The sequence below is a fragment of the Pezoporus wallicus genome, unplaced genomic scaffold, assembly GCF_028554395.1.
Source record: "Pezoporus wallicus isolate ANWC-B61680 ecotype Strahan unplaced genomic scaffold, APGP_CSIRO_Pwel_v1 scaffold_2146, whole genome shotgun sequence".
Classification (NCBI taxonomy): domain Eukaryota; kingdom Metazoa; phylum Chordata; class Aves; order Psittaciformes; family Psittacidae; genus Pezoporus; species Pezoporus wallicus.
The window spans coordinates 1,396,760-1,410,966 of record NW_026639769.1 but is presented as its reverse complement, the minus strand read 5'-3'; the positions used below and the strand labels follow the sequence as shown (position 1 = coordinate 1,410,966).

At 52.9% G+C, this 14,207-nt stretch overlaps 1 protein-coding gene and 1 long non-coding RNA gene across 2 annotated transcripts; both read left to right on the top strand.

The window, feature by feature from the left end:
• Positions 1 to 6,942: 6,942 nt before the first annotated feature.
• LOC130602873 (uncharacterized) lies at positions 6,943 to 8,996 on the top strand. Its single transcript, XR_008973002.1, has 2 exons — positions 6,943 to 7,555; positions 8,811 to 8,996. It is a non-coding gene; the product is annotated as an uncharacterized LOC130602873 (long non-coding RNA).
• A 2,565-nt stretch (positions 8,997 to 11,561) lies between these two features.
• SIX1 (SIX homeobox 1) lies at positions 11,562 to 13,859 on the top strand. Its single transcript, XM_057416132.1, has 2 exons — positions 11,562 to 12,413; positions 13,349 to 13,859. Exons 1-2 carry the CDS (start codon positions 11,854 to 11,856, stop codon positions 13,635 to 13,637), a joined length of 849 nt encoding a protein of 282 aa, XP_057272115.1. The 5' UTR covers positions 11,562 to 11,853; the 3' UTR covers positions 13,638 to 13,859.
• Positions 13,860 to 14,207: the final 348 nt, after the last annotated feature.

The window sequence follows — 14,207 nt, the reverse complement described above, 5'->3', positions numbered from 1 at the left end:
AATCTTTAATTATCTAAATAATTCCTGCTGTTTTGCATGTACTCTTGCTCAGGAATCGTTTGTAATTCTTCAGTATTGCGGAAGAAATGTTTTAAAAGTGTTACCCACACTCAAGATATTCTCCCCAAATTCTCTTTTACAAGGGGTTCTTATTTGTTACCTGCATTAAAGCTTGTCTTTGAAATAGCCGTTCAGTTTTAGACCTTTAATCTCTTTGTAGAGGTGTTTGTTGTGAGATATTAAAATGCCACAAAGAAAAAGAAATGAAACAAAAAAGGAATTTTTAAAGAGAGACAAACAGCCAAATACAGTATGTGGCCAGACAGAATCAGAAGCGCTGGCTGCAGTACAAACCCAAGAAGCATCAGACAAACCACCTCAGCCACAATGGTAATGGTTTTCCAGCAAAAGGAATGCAGAAAACAAAAAGTGGGGAAGACAACTCCCCCTTCCTCCACCAGCTTTCCCCTGAAAAGACTATCTGACATGGCTGATGCCTCCGGTGCATGAAAATGTGCCACTTCTGGAACAGCAAATAAGGACCTCCTGGCCAGGAAGTTCCGCATTTGGTGTCATGTTTGCCTGACCCTGTGCAGGCAAACCTTATGAAAAGTGATGCTTTAATACTAGGGGTTATAGCAGGGGAATACCCTGTCTCAGCCCTTTCATATGTATACTGGGGTCCTTTGTAAAAGCAGTGCAATTTCTATCACCCTTTACTGCAGAGTGCCACATATGGATGACTGGAGACCTTACTCTGACATCCAGCTTGTGTGTGCTCACAGCCAGCCTGTGCTCATCTGTCCTGTGCCTGTTTTGTCCTTCCCCCTAAATAGCCCTTTCCTCTTGGATGTGTTCACAGAGGACAGTCTCAAACCCCTCTCTCACCTTTGCCTTTACTCAGCTGCCCAACCAAGTTCTGCCAGAGGCTGGGCTGAAAAGAGTTGCTTTTCCTGATGTCAAAACCTGTTTTGCATCCCACTATGAGCTGAGATGTAGTACAATGTGGAAAAGCCCCGCTGGTTTTGTACACCATGCTGCCCAAGGAGCTCATAAGTCATCTTCTTCTCCCTGCTGCTTGCATTCTTTGAATGAACATGCAGAAGAGCACAACTCAACATCTGCCAGGAGGGTACATCCAAAAGGTGAGCTTAACTCACAGCTGCTCTTCAAACCTTGCCCAAGGACAAACTCATGAGCTCTGTCGGCTTGTGCTCATGCAGTGTCAGGGATTACTGCCCCTGTCTGCCCCCAGCCTGGAAGCTGCTGCCTTGTTTTGGTCTTGGCAGAAGTAGTGGGGTGTCCCCTCCATGGTCATCACAGAGTACAGTCTTCTGTACTGATATATGCTGCAGTAGCTGGTGATTTCTGCTAGTGCATGCAGTTGCTATACTTTGTACTCATGCTTTTTCTATGGGGGACAGAGTTCTTTTGGAAGGACAAGATGGACTGGCAAGAGAAGTCATCTACTGGTAAGGACGGCTAAAAGCATAGACCACAGAGAGCTTGCAGTCTGGCTCATCCCAGCATTTGACTTCAGGAATTCAGGGTTCATTTTGTGCTACAAAGTTTGATGTTGATCCCTGCAACTCATTGCTGCACCTCGTGCTTCCACTCTACATGGTTCAGGAATGCAGCTTCTGGGAGGTGTCAGTGTCACAGGGAATCACAGCGTTGCATGGCACAAGTGTGCTCTAGGGCTAACAACAGAGCAATTACTACACAGTTTCCTCTTTACCAGCCCTGCAAAACCCTTTCTCCCTTACCTGGCATATAAGCTTTCTAACATGGAACAGCTTCTCCTCTATCCAGGTTGGACGAAGCCTTAGGTGTCATGGTTTAGTGTGAGGTGTCCCTGCCCATGGCAGGAGGGTTGGAACTAGATGATCTTAAGGTCCATTCCAACCCTAACTATTCTATGATTCTATGGTTCTATGATCTCCAATGCTGAGTCACCCAGGACCCTGTCTTTAGGGTAGCCCCTATGTGTCACAGGGGTAAAACTTGCTTTCAAATTAATTTTAATAGAAGTATTTGATATTGGCTCCTGTGTAAAGGACCACAAGTCCCTTGGTAACTGCCTGTCCTGCGTGCATAAACATAAGCAAGCTGCCAACACACTCCTCAAATGCAGGCTGCAGCACCAGGGGTCCTGCTGAGGTTTGCATGCTTGGAGCGAAGTTATAGAGGTGCCACCATCAACTGTGACCATGTTGTCTTTAAAGCACAGGGGTGCTTAGGGAAGTGATCATATGCAAAAATAGTGATTAAAAAAACCCTAATCTTTCATGCTGTCTTATTGGTCAGCCAAACAGCTTCTCCAGGCACCCATCTATTTTGTCTAGTAATAAAGATAAGCTTCTACTCTCACAACCTTAGCTCAAGAAGTGTATCCCCAAGTGGGTTCACAGATGTGCTGTGGGAGTAAATGGAATCATGAAAAAGCTCATAAAATTGAAGGAACTTCACTTGGAATTAAAAGAGCTGAAGGAAAGGGGAGGGGAGAAAAATACAGCTGGTAGATGAGACATTGTGATCTGATACATTTGAGGCACAAAGGACATTAAATGAAACTCTGAAACTCAAATTTAATGAAACCGAGAGACAGCAAACCTATGCGCAATTAGCCTACAAGATTCACTGCCACAAACTATAATGGAGGCCAAGAGCTTGTCACCAAAAATGTGGGAATATTCATATATATATACACACACAGATAGACAATCACCTATACACATGCACGTTTATTTATGTATATACTTATGGTCTCTCAGGGCTGGAAAGGACTTTGCACCACCAAAAGACCATTCAGTCTTTTCCCCAGCTGGAAGACAAGATCAAATAGATGGCAGTATTTTCTGACAGATGTTTGTCTAGACCTGTTTTTAACAGAGAATCTCCTACCTCCCCAGGCAATTTATTCCAACGCTTCCTTTTCTTCTTCAGCTTTATACACACATGCACGCGTATATTTATCTCAGAAGGTGAGCAGAGCAGTCTCTGATGACTTGCACATCAAAAGGCTTGTTAACTCATTTCTCACGGCAAGATCTTTATTGTGAATGATATACAAGGCCTGAAGATCCCAACCTGACCCGAGATGACAGGCTGAGCTTGGGGGACCAGCAGATGGGGTAAGGGGGAAAATGGGAAAGGAGGGAGAAATTCAGCCTTTTCCTTATTAACCCATCAGGTTTGGTCTGCTGATGAAAGAGATGTACTCCATTTTTAGACTCAAACATTAAGTTCCTCTCATTTTGGTAAAATAAATACACTTTTGGCTTCCTCAGCAGCCACCTCAGAAGAGATGTCCTGTCAAACTAAAGTAAGGCAAAAGAGGGGATGAGGAATGAGGCTTCACAGCTGGAATATGTAAATGACAGGATGGAGAGTAATACTTTTCAGCCACCCTGGGTATCTATTACCTCCACTTTCTGACTGACAATGCACCAAATGTTTCATTGCCTGGGGCTTTACAAAGCCGATCAGCTTTTTTTAGCTGAAAGCACTAATGTAGAAAGGCAATTGGGAATTAATTATTTAATGTGGTTCTCATTGGTAGAAAGCTTCCACCCCTCCTGCATCTCAGCTACCATTATACATATGTTGCTTTCTTCAGACTACAGTGATCAGACAGCAGCAGAAAATTATGGCTAAATCCCACTCCCACTTGCAATGAACTCCATTTAAATCGACAGATTTGCACTCAATAACTAAGACTGCAGTTTAGCCCCATGCTAGAAAAAAAACATCGTTTGTGTCAAAAGCCATAGGCAGATCTCAGCATCTCCATTTCTGAAAATAAGCCGTCTCATACCTCTGCTCCTAAGCCCTCTCTTTCAAGCAGCCAAAGACTATTCCTATTTAAAAATTAACATCCACACAAGGAGCCCTGTTAGTAGGAAATCAGAACGAGCTCCCTTTAATGTGGTTGTTCAGATACCCTACTGGAGCAGGCGGAAAGGTGTATCCTGGATCTGCACCGTGTTTTGGTTCAGCTCCAGCTTCTCCGGATTCTCAAGATAAGCATCTATTTCATTTAGAGCCTTTTTAGTTATGACCTACGTAGAAGCAAATGTCCTTTTGAAGATCCTTCTGCAACAGCTGCATGCCAGAAACCCCCGTCCAAGTTGCTTTAAGAGCTTAAGTATCAGGCCCTGTGTATTTAAAACATAAAGCTTGCAAAATAGGGTTCTGCAGCAGGGCTGAGAGGGGGCACAACTTACACTGTCAGCTGTCATAAGTGGGAAAATGCTGAGTTCTTCTCCACAGTCACCACCTCTGGAACCATTCCCAATGAAGCCCCAGCAGGATCCTACTGAAATTCAGCGTAGTGAATTGCACCAGGAACTAATTTAACGTAACGTGTTGTGCATTTCCAAACACAAAATATACTGGGTTTGTTCTTTTTTTGACTGTTCAGAAGAAAGAAATACAACTGTACAAATGTGCTTTTCTAAGATCCAGTGGCATGAAACCTGAAATAGCTCAGCAAGATTCAGGAGTGAGAAGTTTTAATCACCATGGAAGCACTACACTTTTGAAGGTCTATGAAATTATATATTCAGGTCTGAGAAGGGTAAACTTATTCGTCTGGGCAGATCTGCTGATAAACAGAGACAACTCATTTTCTCCTAGAATGCTGTGTTATATATTGTTTGAAAAAATTATCAGTTGTTAGAGAGGGGTTTAGGCTGGGAAAAAGAGGAAAAAAAAATAACCCAACAGTGCTGGGGAAGACTTTCTGTAAGGGAAAAGGAAAGGCAGCGTGAAAGCATTCCTTCATTTAGATGATTCCCTGCAAACTCAGGAGGCAGAAGACAGGCTGAGCACCTCTCAAGGCCAGACTGAGCGAGGCTGGCGACGATGGAGGCATATGGAGACCCACCCAGGGCGCAGACAGAGCGGAGGACCCCCAGACCTCGGCTTACGCAAGGTGACCTTTCCCCTCTCTAAAATTTCAAAGCTGGCGTTGCCGGCGCTGAACAGACTGTGTGCCATATGTAACATGACCTCAGCTCTGCTCTGCCAACCCACTAATGGCATCACTAATGAGGGGTGAAAGGTCCCTTTCCCGCAGCTCGCTCAGAAACCCACCAAGACAGCGGGTGCAGGATGGGCCCCCAACCCTCATCCCCTGACCCCTTATCCCCACAGGCTGCCCAGCCACAGGGCCCAGCCGCCCTCCCAGAATCACACTTGCTCCCACGCAAGGGGTTGACAGTGCCTCTTCCCTTTGCCCAATCAAAGCCGGCAGCTCTCCCGGCAATGAAAATATTCATTCAGTGCCCAAATGCAAAGCGCAGAGGCAAATTGAGCCCTGTATGTAAATTCTGCCCTGCGCCCCGCTGCCACCCCACCAGGCAGTGCCTTGTTCATCACCTGGGTATGGGACATGGATTTGGTCTGGAAGATGGCACAGAGCTGTACCCAAAAGGGGCGGCTTTGCACCCTGAATCACGCTGCAGCTGCAGGGACAAGGTGGTGAGGCCTAGGTTTGTGTGTGTGTGTGTGTGATGGGGTTCCCTCTGTCCCCCTGGAGGCTGCCCCAGCCCTTCCTGGCCTGGACAGTGCCAGGAGCTGAGGGGGAAGCCTGGCAACCCCCTTCCAAAAAAGGCTTTCGCAACCCCCTCCTCAATTTAACTTTTTTTCCAGCTTTTAGCAAGAAAATCACTGCAGCACCTTGTGCGCACCCTTTTTCTCTCTTCCCCCCCCGCCTTTTTTTTTCCTTTTTTTTTTTTTGTTCTGTTTTTGGTGTGGTTTTTTTTTTGTTGTTTTGTTTTTTGTTTTTGTTTTGGTTTTTTTGGGGTTTGGGGGGGGGGGGGGGGGTTGGTTTGGTTGGGTTTGGGTTTTTTGGGGTTTGTTTTCCCGGTTTTCCCAGTGTCTGAGCCCTCCTGCCCCAGCATCACCTAAGGAAAGACGCCGCTCCCGTGCACCCAGCTTCCAGCCCCGGCCACGCGGGGAAAGCCCGTGTGAGGACAGGGGGTGTCCCTGCCGCGGGTGGGACGGGCGGGTGTCGCCGTGCGCGCACCCCGTGGGTGCAGAGGGGGCTGCCGTGCCCCCGGCTCCCGCCTTCTGCCCCTAAAATCACCGCGCAGGCTTCCACGAGTTTGTCCACGCGTGGGTGCGCGGTGCCGCCGCGGGCGCGGAGGGCAGGCAATGTCCGTAGTTTGTTTCGCTTTAGCGAGTGGCTCACCCGTGGCCCACCCGTGGCCATGCGGCGCCGCTGGGTTGGAACAGCGAGAACCCACCCGCGCTGCATGGACATCCACCAGCGGCCGCGCTCCTAACGCCCCACGCAGGGCCGGAGCCGGCGGCAGACGGGGCCGTCTTCAACCCTCACTGCTTTTCTGCTGGGGTTTAATTTTTACATTGCACCCAAGCGCGGAGAAACTGAATCATTCGTTTAAACACTTAACCCCCCTTCCAGCACACCCCCGTTTTATAGGAGCGCAGCCGAAGCTGTTGCACTGGAGCATATTCCGCCGCAGAGGGGCACCCGGGGAGTGTTTTTCCCCCACGGAGGAGCCGCGCCTTGGCGGAACCTCCCTCCGGTGCTCCGGGGAGGCTGCGATCGATGCCGCTGCAGCCAGCGCCCAGCTTGAGCTGCATTAGCTTATTAAAAAAAAAAAAAAAATAGAAAATAAAATAAAAACGGGCAGAAATTGCAATTATCATTGTCTCGGGTTACGGCAAATGCCATTATGCTGAGAAATGGGAGGAAAACAATGCCGCGAAAATGCGAATAGGTTTGGTAATAACGCGTTGCTGCGCCGGTCCCTGCGCGCCCGCGGAAGGCTTCCTCCCCCATCCCAGGCTTGGAGCTCCCACCCACGGCGTGGGGCAAAGTTCCCTGTGTGCGGGGTGCGGAGCCGACAGGCAGCACGGGGATTCTTGGGATGTGTGAGAGGATGGAGATGGGGGGTCCCCCTTTGTATGGGGGGTCCGCAGCTGACGGAGGGAGCTGCGCACCCCGGAGGTGTGTGGGTACCCGCGGGTAGTGTCACGGACACGGACAGGAACCCACGGGGGAGATGCAGCGTAGCCGGTGCCGGCTGGAAGGCAAGCCGGCGGGCTTCCGTGCAGAAAAGGAGTTAAACCCTGCCGTTGTCCTTTGATTTAGGAAACGGCTCATCCAATTCAGTTCCAGATTATTCAGGGGCAGACTGCCTCCCTCGCTCCCTCTCTCCCCACACCAGCCCAAACATCTTGAAGTAATCAGCAGCTGAGAACGGAGACGTCCCCCTGGCATCTCAGGTTAAAGAAGGAGGTCCAGGAAAATGTGGTAGAGCCATTACAAGAAACCTGAGATGCATTCATCAGAGACTCCAATTGCCATCGCATTAGGATTGATTAGAGACCAGCAGTACCGTAATGACCCGGAAAGCGGGGCATACGGGGATTATTAATATCAGACTTCTTGGGGAAAAAAAAAAAAAGAAAAGGAGAAAAGGAAGCAAGGAGGGAAAATTTAAAACACAAAAGCACATCGCGGGGCTGCTGCTCATATGCAGACTTACCTGAGGAGCACAGGCACTGGAGAGCCGCAGAGACGGTAATTTATCTAACTTCTGGGGAAGAAAAAGCAAACAAACGTGGGGAAACCCCTCCCTCCAGACCCCTTGAGCTCGCCCGCTCCAATGCACGGCTCGCACCGGCCCCCTCCCTGGTGGCGGGCACCGGGCGGGAGGCCGTCGGGACCTCGGCCCACTGCCGGGCTCTGCCACCGGGCCATGGGCAGCTGGTCCCTGGGCTGGCGACTGCAAGGACAAATTAAGGAGCCTCTAAGGAGAAGCAAGGAGACCTCGGTGGCTCGTCTCCTTCCCAGTTCCCTGCGCCAAAACAAATCAGCCCCTCCTGGTCTCGGTTTAAATGTAGCTCACTGGATAATTAACTCCATCTTTCCAGCTCTGCTCTAACTGTTTATTTAGTGTCACCCTGTATTACCATCACTAGCACTTTCCTCTGAACAGGAGGAGCTGGAGGGTTTCACCTCCCAAAAGGAAATTCTTCATAGCTTAAAAGAATCAGCATCCAGAGGGTACACTGGAGAGCAGGAAAAGGGGGAAGACGGGGAGGGGTGTCCCACGGCATAAGCAGGAGGAAATAAGGGGGGGGGGACGACACAGGGACAGAAAGACTTATCTCGGAGAGAAAATAAAAATAAAAACAAAACCCCAAAACCAAAGCGTAATCACCTCTAATCCTCTGAAAAATGTCCCGGTAAGTGCGCAAAGAAAGAGCCCTTTGTGCCCTGGGGATCGCCCTCCCCGGGACCACGCCGGGGAGGCCTTAAACTTCCCCGACTGTCCTCCGGCCCATCTGGGCTCGGCCCGGCCCGGCCCGGCCGGTCCTTCCTTCGGCAGCCCCGGCCCAGTCTGGCCCTCTCGGGGTGGGACCCTAGGAATCGAGTACCCGGGGCGCAGGCACTGGGGGCCGGGGCAAGGACACGGTCCCGTTGTCCCCGTCCCCACCTTGGGTTTGTTTTTACAGGTGCCTGGAGGGCAATTTACTCTCGAGTCATTAAAGGTCGCACACCGGTTTGCAGGCGCGTAGGGCCAAAGGCTCCTGTGAGAGAAGAGCGGTGCATATGGAGAGGGGTTTGTCCTTCCTCATTAAAAAATAGAATAATAAAGGAGGAGGGGGGGGGGGGGAGCAGAAGGAGAGAAAGAAAACACAAATCCTTTATTGTTCGGGAGAAGCCGGGGCGCTGGCTGTCTCCCCCGCGCATTCGGTGGGGAAGGCGGCGCGGATCCGGTATCACGTTGCAGATCCTCACTCCAGATAATGAAATGCGATCTATTTTTCAGAACAGCAAGTGGATGGGAAAGGAGCCCTCTACAACACAAACCTCATTGACTTAATGGGCCGGTTTTGGATTTCGCCTTCGAAAGGTTCGGAAAGCGACAGCGTTGTGTTACTGCCCCGCCGGCTCCAGCCCCCGTTATCATCCCCGTGAGACGGGGCTCCGGAAAATAAAAATGTCGCTGATTTGATTTTGTTGCGCTGTTTGTTTCCTCCAGACCCTCACACTTAGAGAAAAAAAAAAAATATTTTTGGTTGAGGAAGAGCTTTATTTCTAAGGCCTGAGGTGGGGGGGGGGTATGGGAGTCGTGTTCGGGTTATTTTTTCTGCTTTGTTTTACATTTCTGGCTAAATCAAGGAAAACTCGCTGAGCGCTGCACGGGACCCGTCCTCATCCCCGCTCCGCGCTCTGTAACACTGCATCGAATAAATAAGCGAATAAATGAAATTTCCCGCACAAACCGAGCCGATGGGTGCCCCTGAAAGCGAGGCAACGGGAGGGGGGCCCCGTGGCCAGCCGCCTCCTCTCCGCGGACACGGAGGTGCCAGGCCCCAGCTCCTTCGGGGGAAACGAGTCGGCGGTGCAAAGACACCGGTGTCGGGGGACGGTGGTGATCCCGTCGGACTGCTCCTTATTCCCTCCCTTCCTCGAAAACAACGAGCGAGGGGCCGCGGCGGCTCCGCGCCGATGGGGTGTTGCTGTTATTTCTGTATTTGCATTCGCTTATTTATTATTTCTTTTTATTTCTGTCTTCGGAGTGGCTCGAAACTATTTTCTTTCTGGGTGATTTTCAATGGCTAAATGGGATGGGTGCTTTGGGAATTCATGTACCTCTTTCCGTGCTTTTTAGTGAAAGGTTTCAAATTTATCTTCTCTTGATGAAAAACAACCCCTCCGCAATAATTAACATTGATGCTGACCGGGTCCCGCCTGCTGTGTGTGACTCCCAGGTAGATCCCGGCGAGTCTGTCCGCTCCTTGTGTCAATTTTTGGTGATACGGAAAAATAAAGTCTCACTCAGAAATCGCGGGGAAGCTCAGCCCTCGCCCATTCCTGTCCGCTCCACTGCTGGACGCACCGGGATAATTTGCTTAGTCCAAGAGCGGTGTTTGGTTTGGTCGGCCTTTTTTTGGGGGGGGGGAGGGGGGGGAAATAAAAAATAAGGAGTGGAAATGTGAGAGCAAGAGAAACCAGCTCTCAGTAAATGACAAGGAGCTTCCACAGCCCCGATCTGCATTTCTCTCCTCATCGTCCTGACGGTATAAACGCTCAGGTCCGTGCTTTTCGCTGAGCGCCTTATTAGAAATAGATGATATAATAATTACAAATTAATGCGAACAAAAAGGACGACTGGGGAGCCCATCTCTCTGACTGAGTAGGGCGCTGCTCCTCCAGGACGGGGACTGCGAGCCCAGGCGTTATAATTCTGCGCACTTGCTCCAGACTTTAGGGTATTAGTTGATTCTAGAGCCGGGTTTAAGGCTCCGTTCCGGTCCCCACACAGCTGCCTTGTCAATAAGGATCTGTTCCAAGCAGACATTCCTTCTGGGAGGACATTGCAGCTCTTTAAGACTTCATCTGCAACATCATAAGTACTAAAATAAAACGGTAAGGGAAAATTACCAGACACACGGATATGGGATATAGAAGCGCCCTGACTCCAGCGAGCATAGTAAAGTCACTGGACAGACTGGGTGGCAGAGGCTTATTTTAAACAGTCCCGCTCCACGAAGTACGTGCGAAAAAAAAAAAAAACAATAATCCGGATTTTGAAAAATATCGCGACCGGCCTTTCCCGTATCGTACCGCTGGCAGAGGCTCCTGGCAGGGAGAGGGCAGCAAGAGCCCTTCTCCGCCTCTGCCACGGATAGACTGTAGTTAAGATTTAGCATTTAAAGTCAAATAAATCCGCATGTCTTTAGCGAAGACAAACAGGTTTTAAAGAGCCCCACGATGGTTATTAGAGCTCCCGCAGCAAACTCATTCTCGAATCAAAAACGTTCTGGAGCTTGCTTGAAATACGGGTTTCGTCTTATCTAATCAAAGATAAATCCAGCCATAAAGACACCCCGTTCGCACCGCTCCCTTGCTCTTATCTACCCTCATTGTCCTCAATTCCCAGCCCATCCCTGCTACTGACAATGGATTATCTTTGTTTAGGGAGCCTAATTGTTTTCTAATTTTTTTTATATAATTGCTTTTGAGCAAGGTGTGCAAATGAGGATTAGGCTAATTAAAGCGCCGCCGGCCCGTGCAGCTCTGCTGCCTGGGATGCTTCCGGGAGGGGAGACTCCGCGGGCCCCCCCCGAGTTCCCCCAGGGCCGAGCGGAGCCAGAAGGGCCGCCCGGGCGGCGGAGGGGGCGCAGGGGCCCCGCGCATCACCCAGCTTCTTACTAAAGCATCATTTATTCAACCCAGCATTATGGTAATTAAATACGGGACGGCTTGGAAGGGGACGGGAGCGGGCTGGGGAGAGCAGGAGTTGGGGGTGGGGGGTGGATAAAGAAAAGTTGGGGAAAAAAGCGCAAAATCCGCCGGCAGCGGCTTCCCCGAGGTGCGCCCGGGGGCGCGGGCAGCCGGACTCCCCCCGCTCCGCCTACAGGGCCGGGGCCGGGGCCGCACCCGCGCAGCCGCGGCTGCCGGGGCCGGGTTCCCGCCGCCAGGCCCCGCCCGCCCGTGCCGAGGCTCTGCCCGCCGGGCCGGGTCGGGCTAGGCTTGGGGGGGGGCCGGGCTGGGCTGGGCCGGGCCGGGTCGGGCCAGGCCCGCCACGGCGGGGGCCGAGCCGCGGGCGCCCAATCAGCGCGGCGCGGGGGCTCGGGCGCTTTAAGCGCGGCTGCGGCGGAGCCGGGACAAAGTCCCCCCGGCGCCGCGACGAGCATCCCCGCTCGCCCGCCAGACCTGGCTGTCGCCTTGCCTCCCAGCTCTGGGGACGCGACCAGGACAGGGACCGGGTCCGGCGGGCGGCTTCCCCCCGCCCCTCCGCAGCCGAGCTCCCGCGGGGTGCCTGCAGCCACCTCCTCCTTCTCCTGCCGCCGCCGTGACCGGCCATGTCGATGCTGCCGTCGTTTGGCTTCACGCAGGAGCAGGTCGCCTGCGTCTGCGAGGTGCTGCAGCAAGGGGGGAACCTGGAGAGACTGGGCCGGTTCCTCTGGTCGCTGCCGGCCTGCGACCACCTGCACAAGAACGAGAGCGTCCTGAAGGCCAAGGCGGTGGTGGCCTTTCACCGCGGCAACTTCCGCGAGCTCTACAAGATCCTGGAGAGCCACCAGTTCTCGCCACACAACCACCCCAAGCTCCAGCAGCTCTGGCTGAAGGCTCACTACGTGGAAGCCGAGAAACTGCGGGGCAGACCCTTGGGCGCCGTCGGCAAATACCGCGTCCGCCGAAAATTCCCTTTGCCCCGCACCATCTGGGACGGCGAGGAAACCAGCTACTGCTTCAAGGAGAAATCCCGGGGCGTGCTGCGGGAATGGTACGCCCACAACCCCTACCCGTCCCCCCGGGAGAAGCGGGAGTTGGCAGAAGCCACTGGTCTCACCACCACCCAGGTCAGCAACTGGTTCAAGAACCGGAGGCAGCGGGACCGAGCGGCGGAGGCAAAGGAAAGGTACGTGTCACCCCCACCCCCCGCATCCCCTCCCTCCCCCCCTTTTCTCCCCGCTCCCCCGAACAAAAATAATTCACTCCCCCAAATCCATTTCTCCCCCCCCCCCCCCCCCCCCCCCAAGCGCCCTGCGTTTTGCCCTTTCGCGGAAACCCAAGTGGATTTTCCACCCGAGATCCACCGGACCGAGTTTCCCACCTGCCCGGAGCAGCAAGTCCCTCACCGGCCTCTCCAGGCCGCTCCGCCGTCTTTGTTTGCTTGCCTGCCGCCCTTAGTAAACCGGGAATGATGCAGTCCCGGAGCCTCCGAGGAAGCGGTCGGGTATTGCTGGGAATCGGGCACGGTAACTCCGAAGCCCGGAGGAGGAGAAAGAAGTCCCAGGATGGAGAGGAAAGGAACCGGAGGGTGACCGGGATGGGTACACGCTGGCCGGGCCGAGTCGCCTCTCCGTATCGAGACCACCGCTGGCACCCCCGGCGGCGCCGCCCGGGGTGGCCTCCTTGCGAAGCGGCGGCTCGGCCCGGCGAAGCTGACAACCACGGAGGGCAGCGCCCCGCTTTTTGTCTCCTCCAGCAACCTCCACGCCGAGCCTCGTAGAAAAAAAATCCCTCACCCTCCTCGTCCCCGGGCCGCGCTTTCATTTTGAGTTAAAAAGAGAAAGAATTCCGCCCCCCCCCTCCGGGCAACTTTTCCTCCTCACTCAAATTACCGAGCTGTGCGGTGCACACCTATTTCTAGGAGGGTAAAAAGAAATTGAGGTGGTCCTTTATATTAGGCTCTTTTACATTTTTGTTTTCTTTACGGAGAGAGGCATCTGCTGTCACGATGAAATAGAACGCAAAGGATTTTCTGGGGGCATGAGCCCAGAGCCCATACCCGGCGCCTCTCGCCTGCCATAACGTCCCATTTGTGGGTTTTTTTTTTTTGCCTTTCTGCAGGGAGAACACGGAAAACAACAACGCGGCCACCAACAAGCCGAACCAACTCTCGCCTCTGGATGGGAGCAAACCCCTCATGTCCAGCTCCGAGGAAGAGTTTTCTCCTCCCCAAAGCCCGGATCAGAACTCGGTCCTGCTCTTGCAGGGGAACCTCAGCCACGCCAGGAGCTCCGGCTACTCCCTGGGCGGCTTGGCCGCATCCCAGACCCCTCACAGCCTCCAAGGCCACCAGCTCCAGGACTCGCTGCTGGGACCCCTCACGTCCAGCCTGGTGGATCTGGGATCCTAAAGGCCCGCGGCGGGCTGGCAGAGGGTCGGGAGTGGCGGTTCCGCTCGGGGACAGAGGTTCTGGGTTGTACATAGAGGACAGCACCCGGGTTTACAGCTCACCCGCTGCTTCTTGACGGGACTCTCGGCTCTTTTCACACAACCCCACGTCGGCTCCTGGTCCGGTTCCCTCCCAGTGTCTCCCACAATCATCACCATGATTGGGTTTTTTTATTTTATTTTTTTTTTTTCCGTGTAGCCAACGGAGGGAGCAGCTGAAACCCTCAGCCCTTCGAGTTCAGCCCAGCTGGTCCCAACGGGAATTACAAAAAAAGAGGGGGGGGGGGGGGAGAGAAAAAAACAAACTCAACCCCAGCTGGATCCGATTCCACCCAAACAAATCCCAGCCCTGCGGGGGCGGAGGGGCCAGGGCGGCCGCCGCATCCCCGCTGCTGCCCGGCGTGTCCCTGCGAGGCGGGTGCTGAGCTGGGCCGGGGACAGAGGGAGAGACTCGTTGCGCTGAGCCCGGCGTTGTGGCGGGAGGATGGAGGGGAGTTACGTTTACATTTTTCATATTTAGCCTTACCGGAAA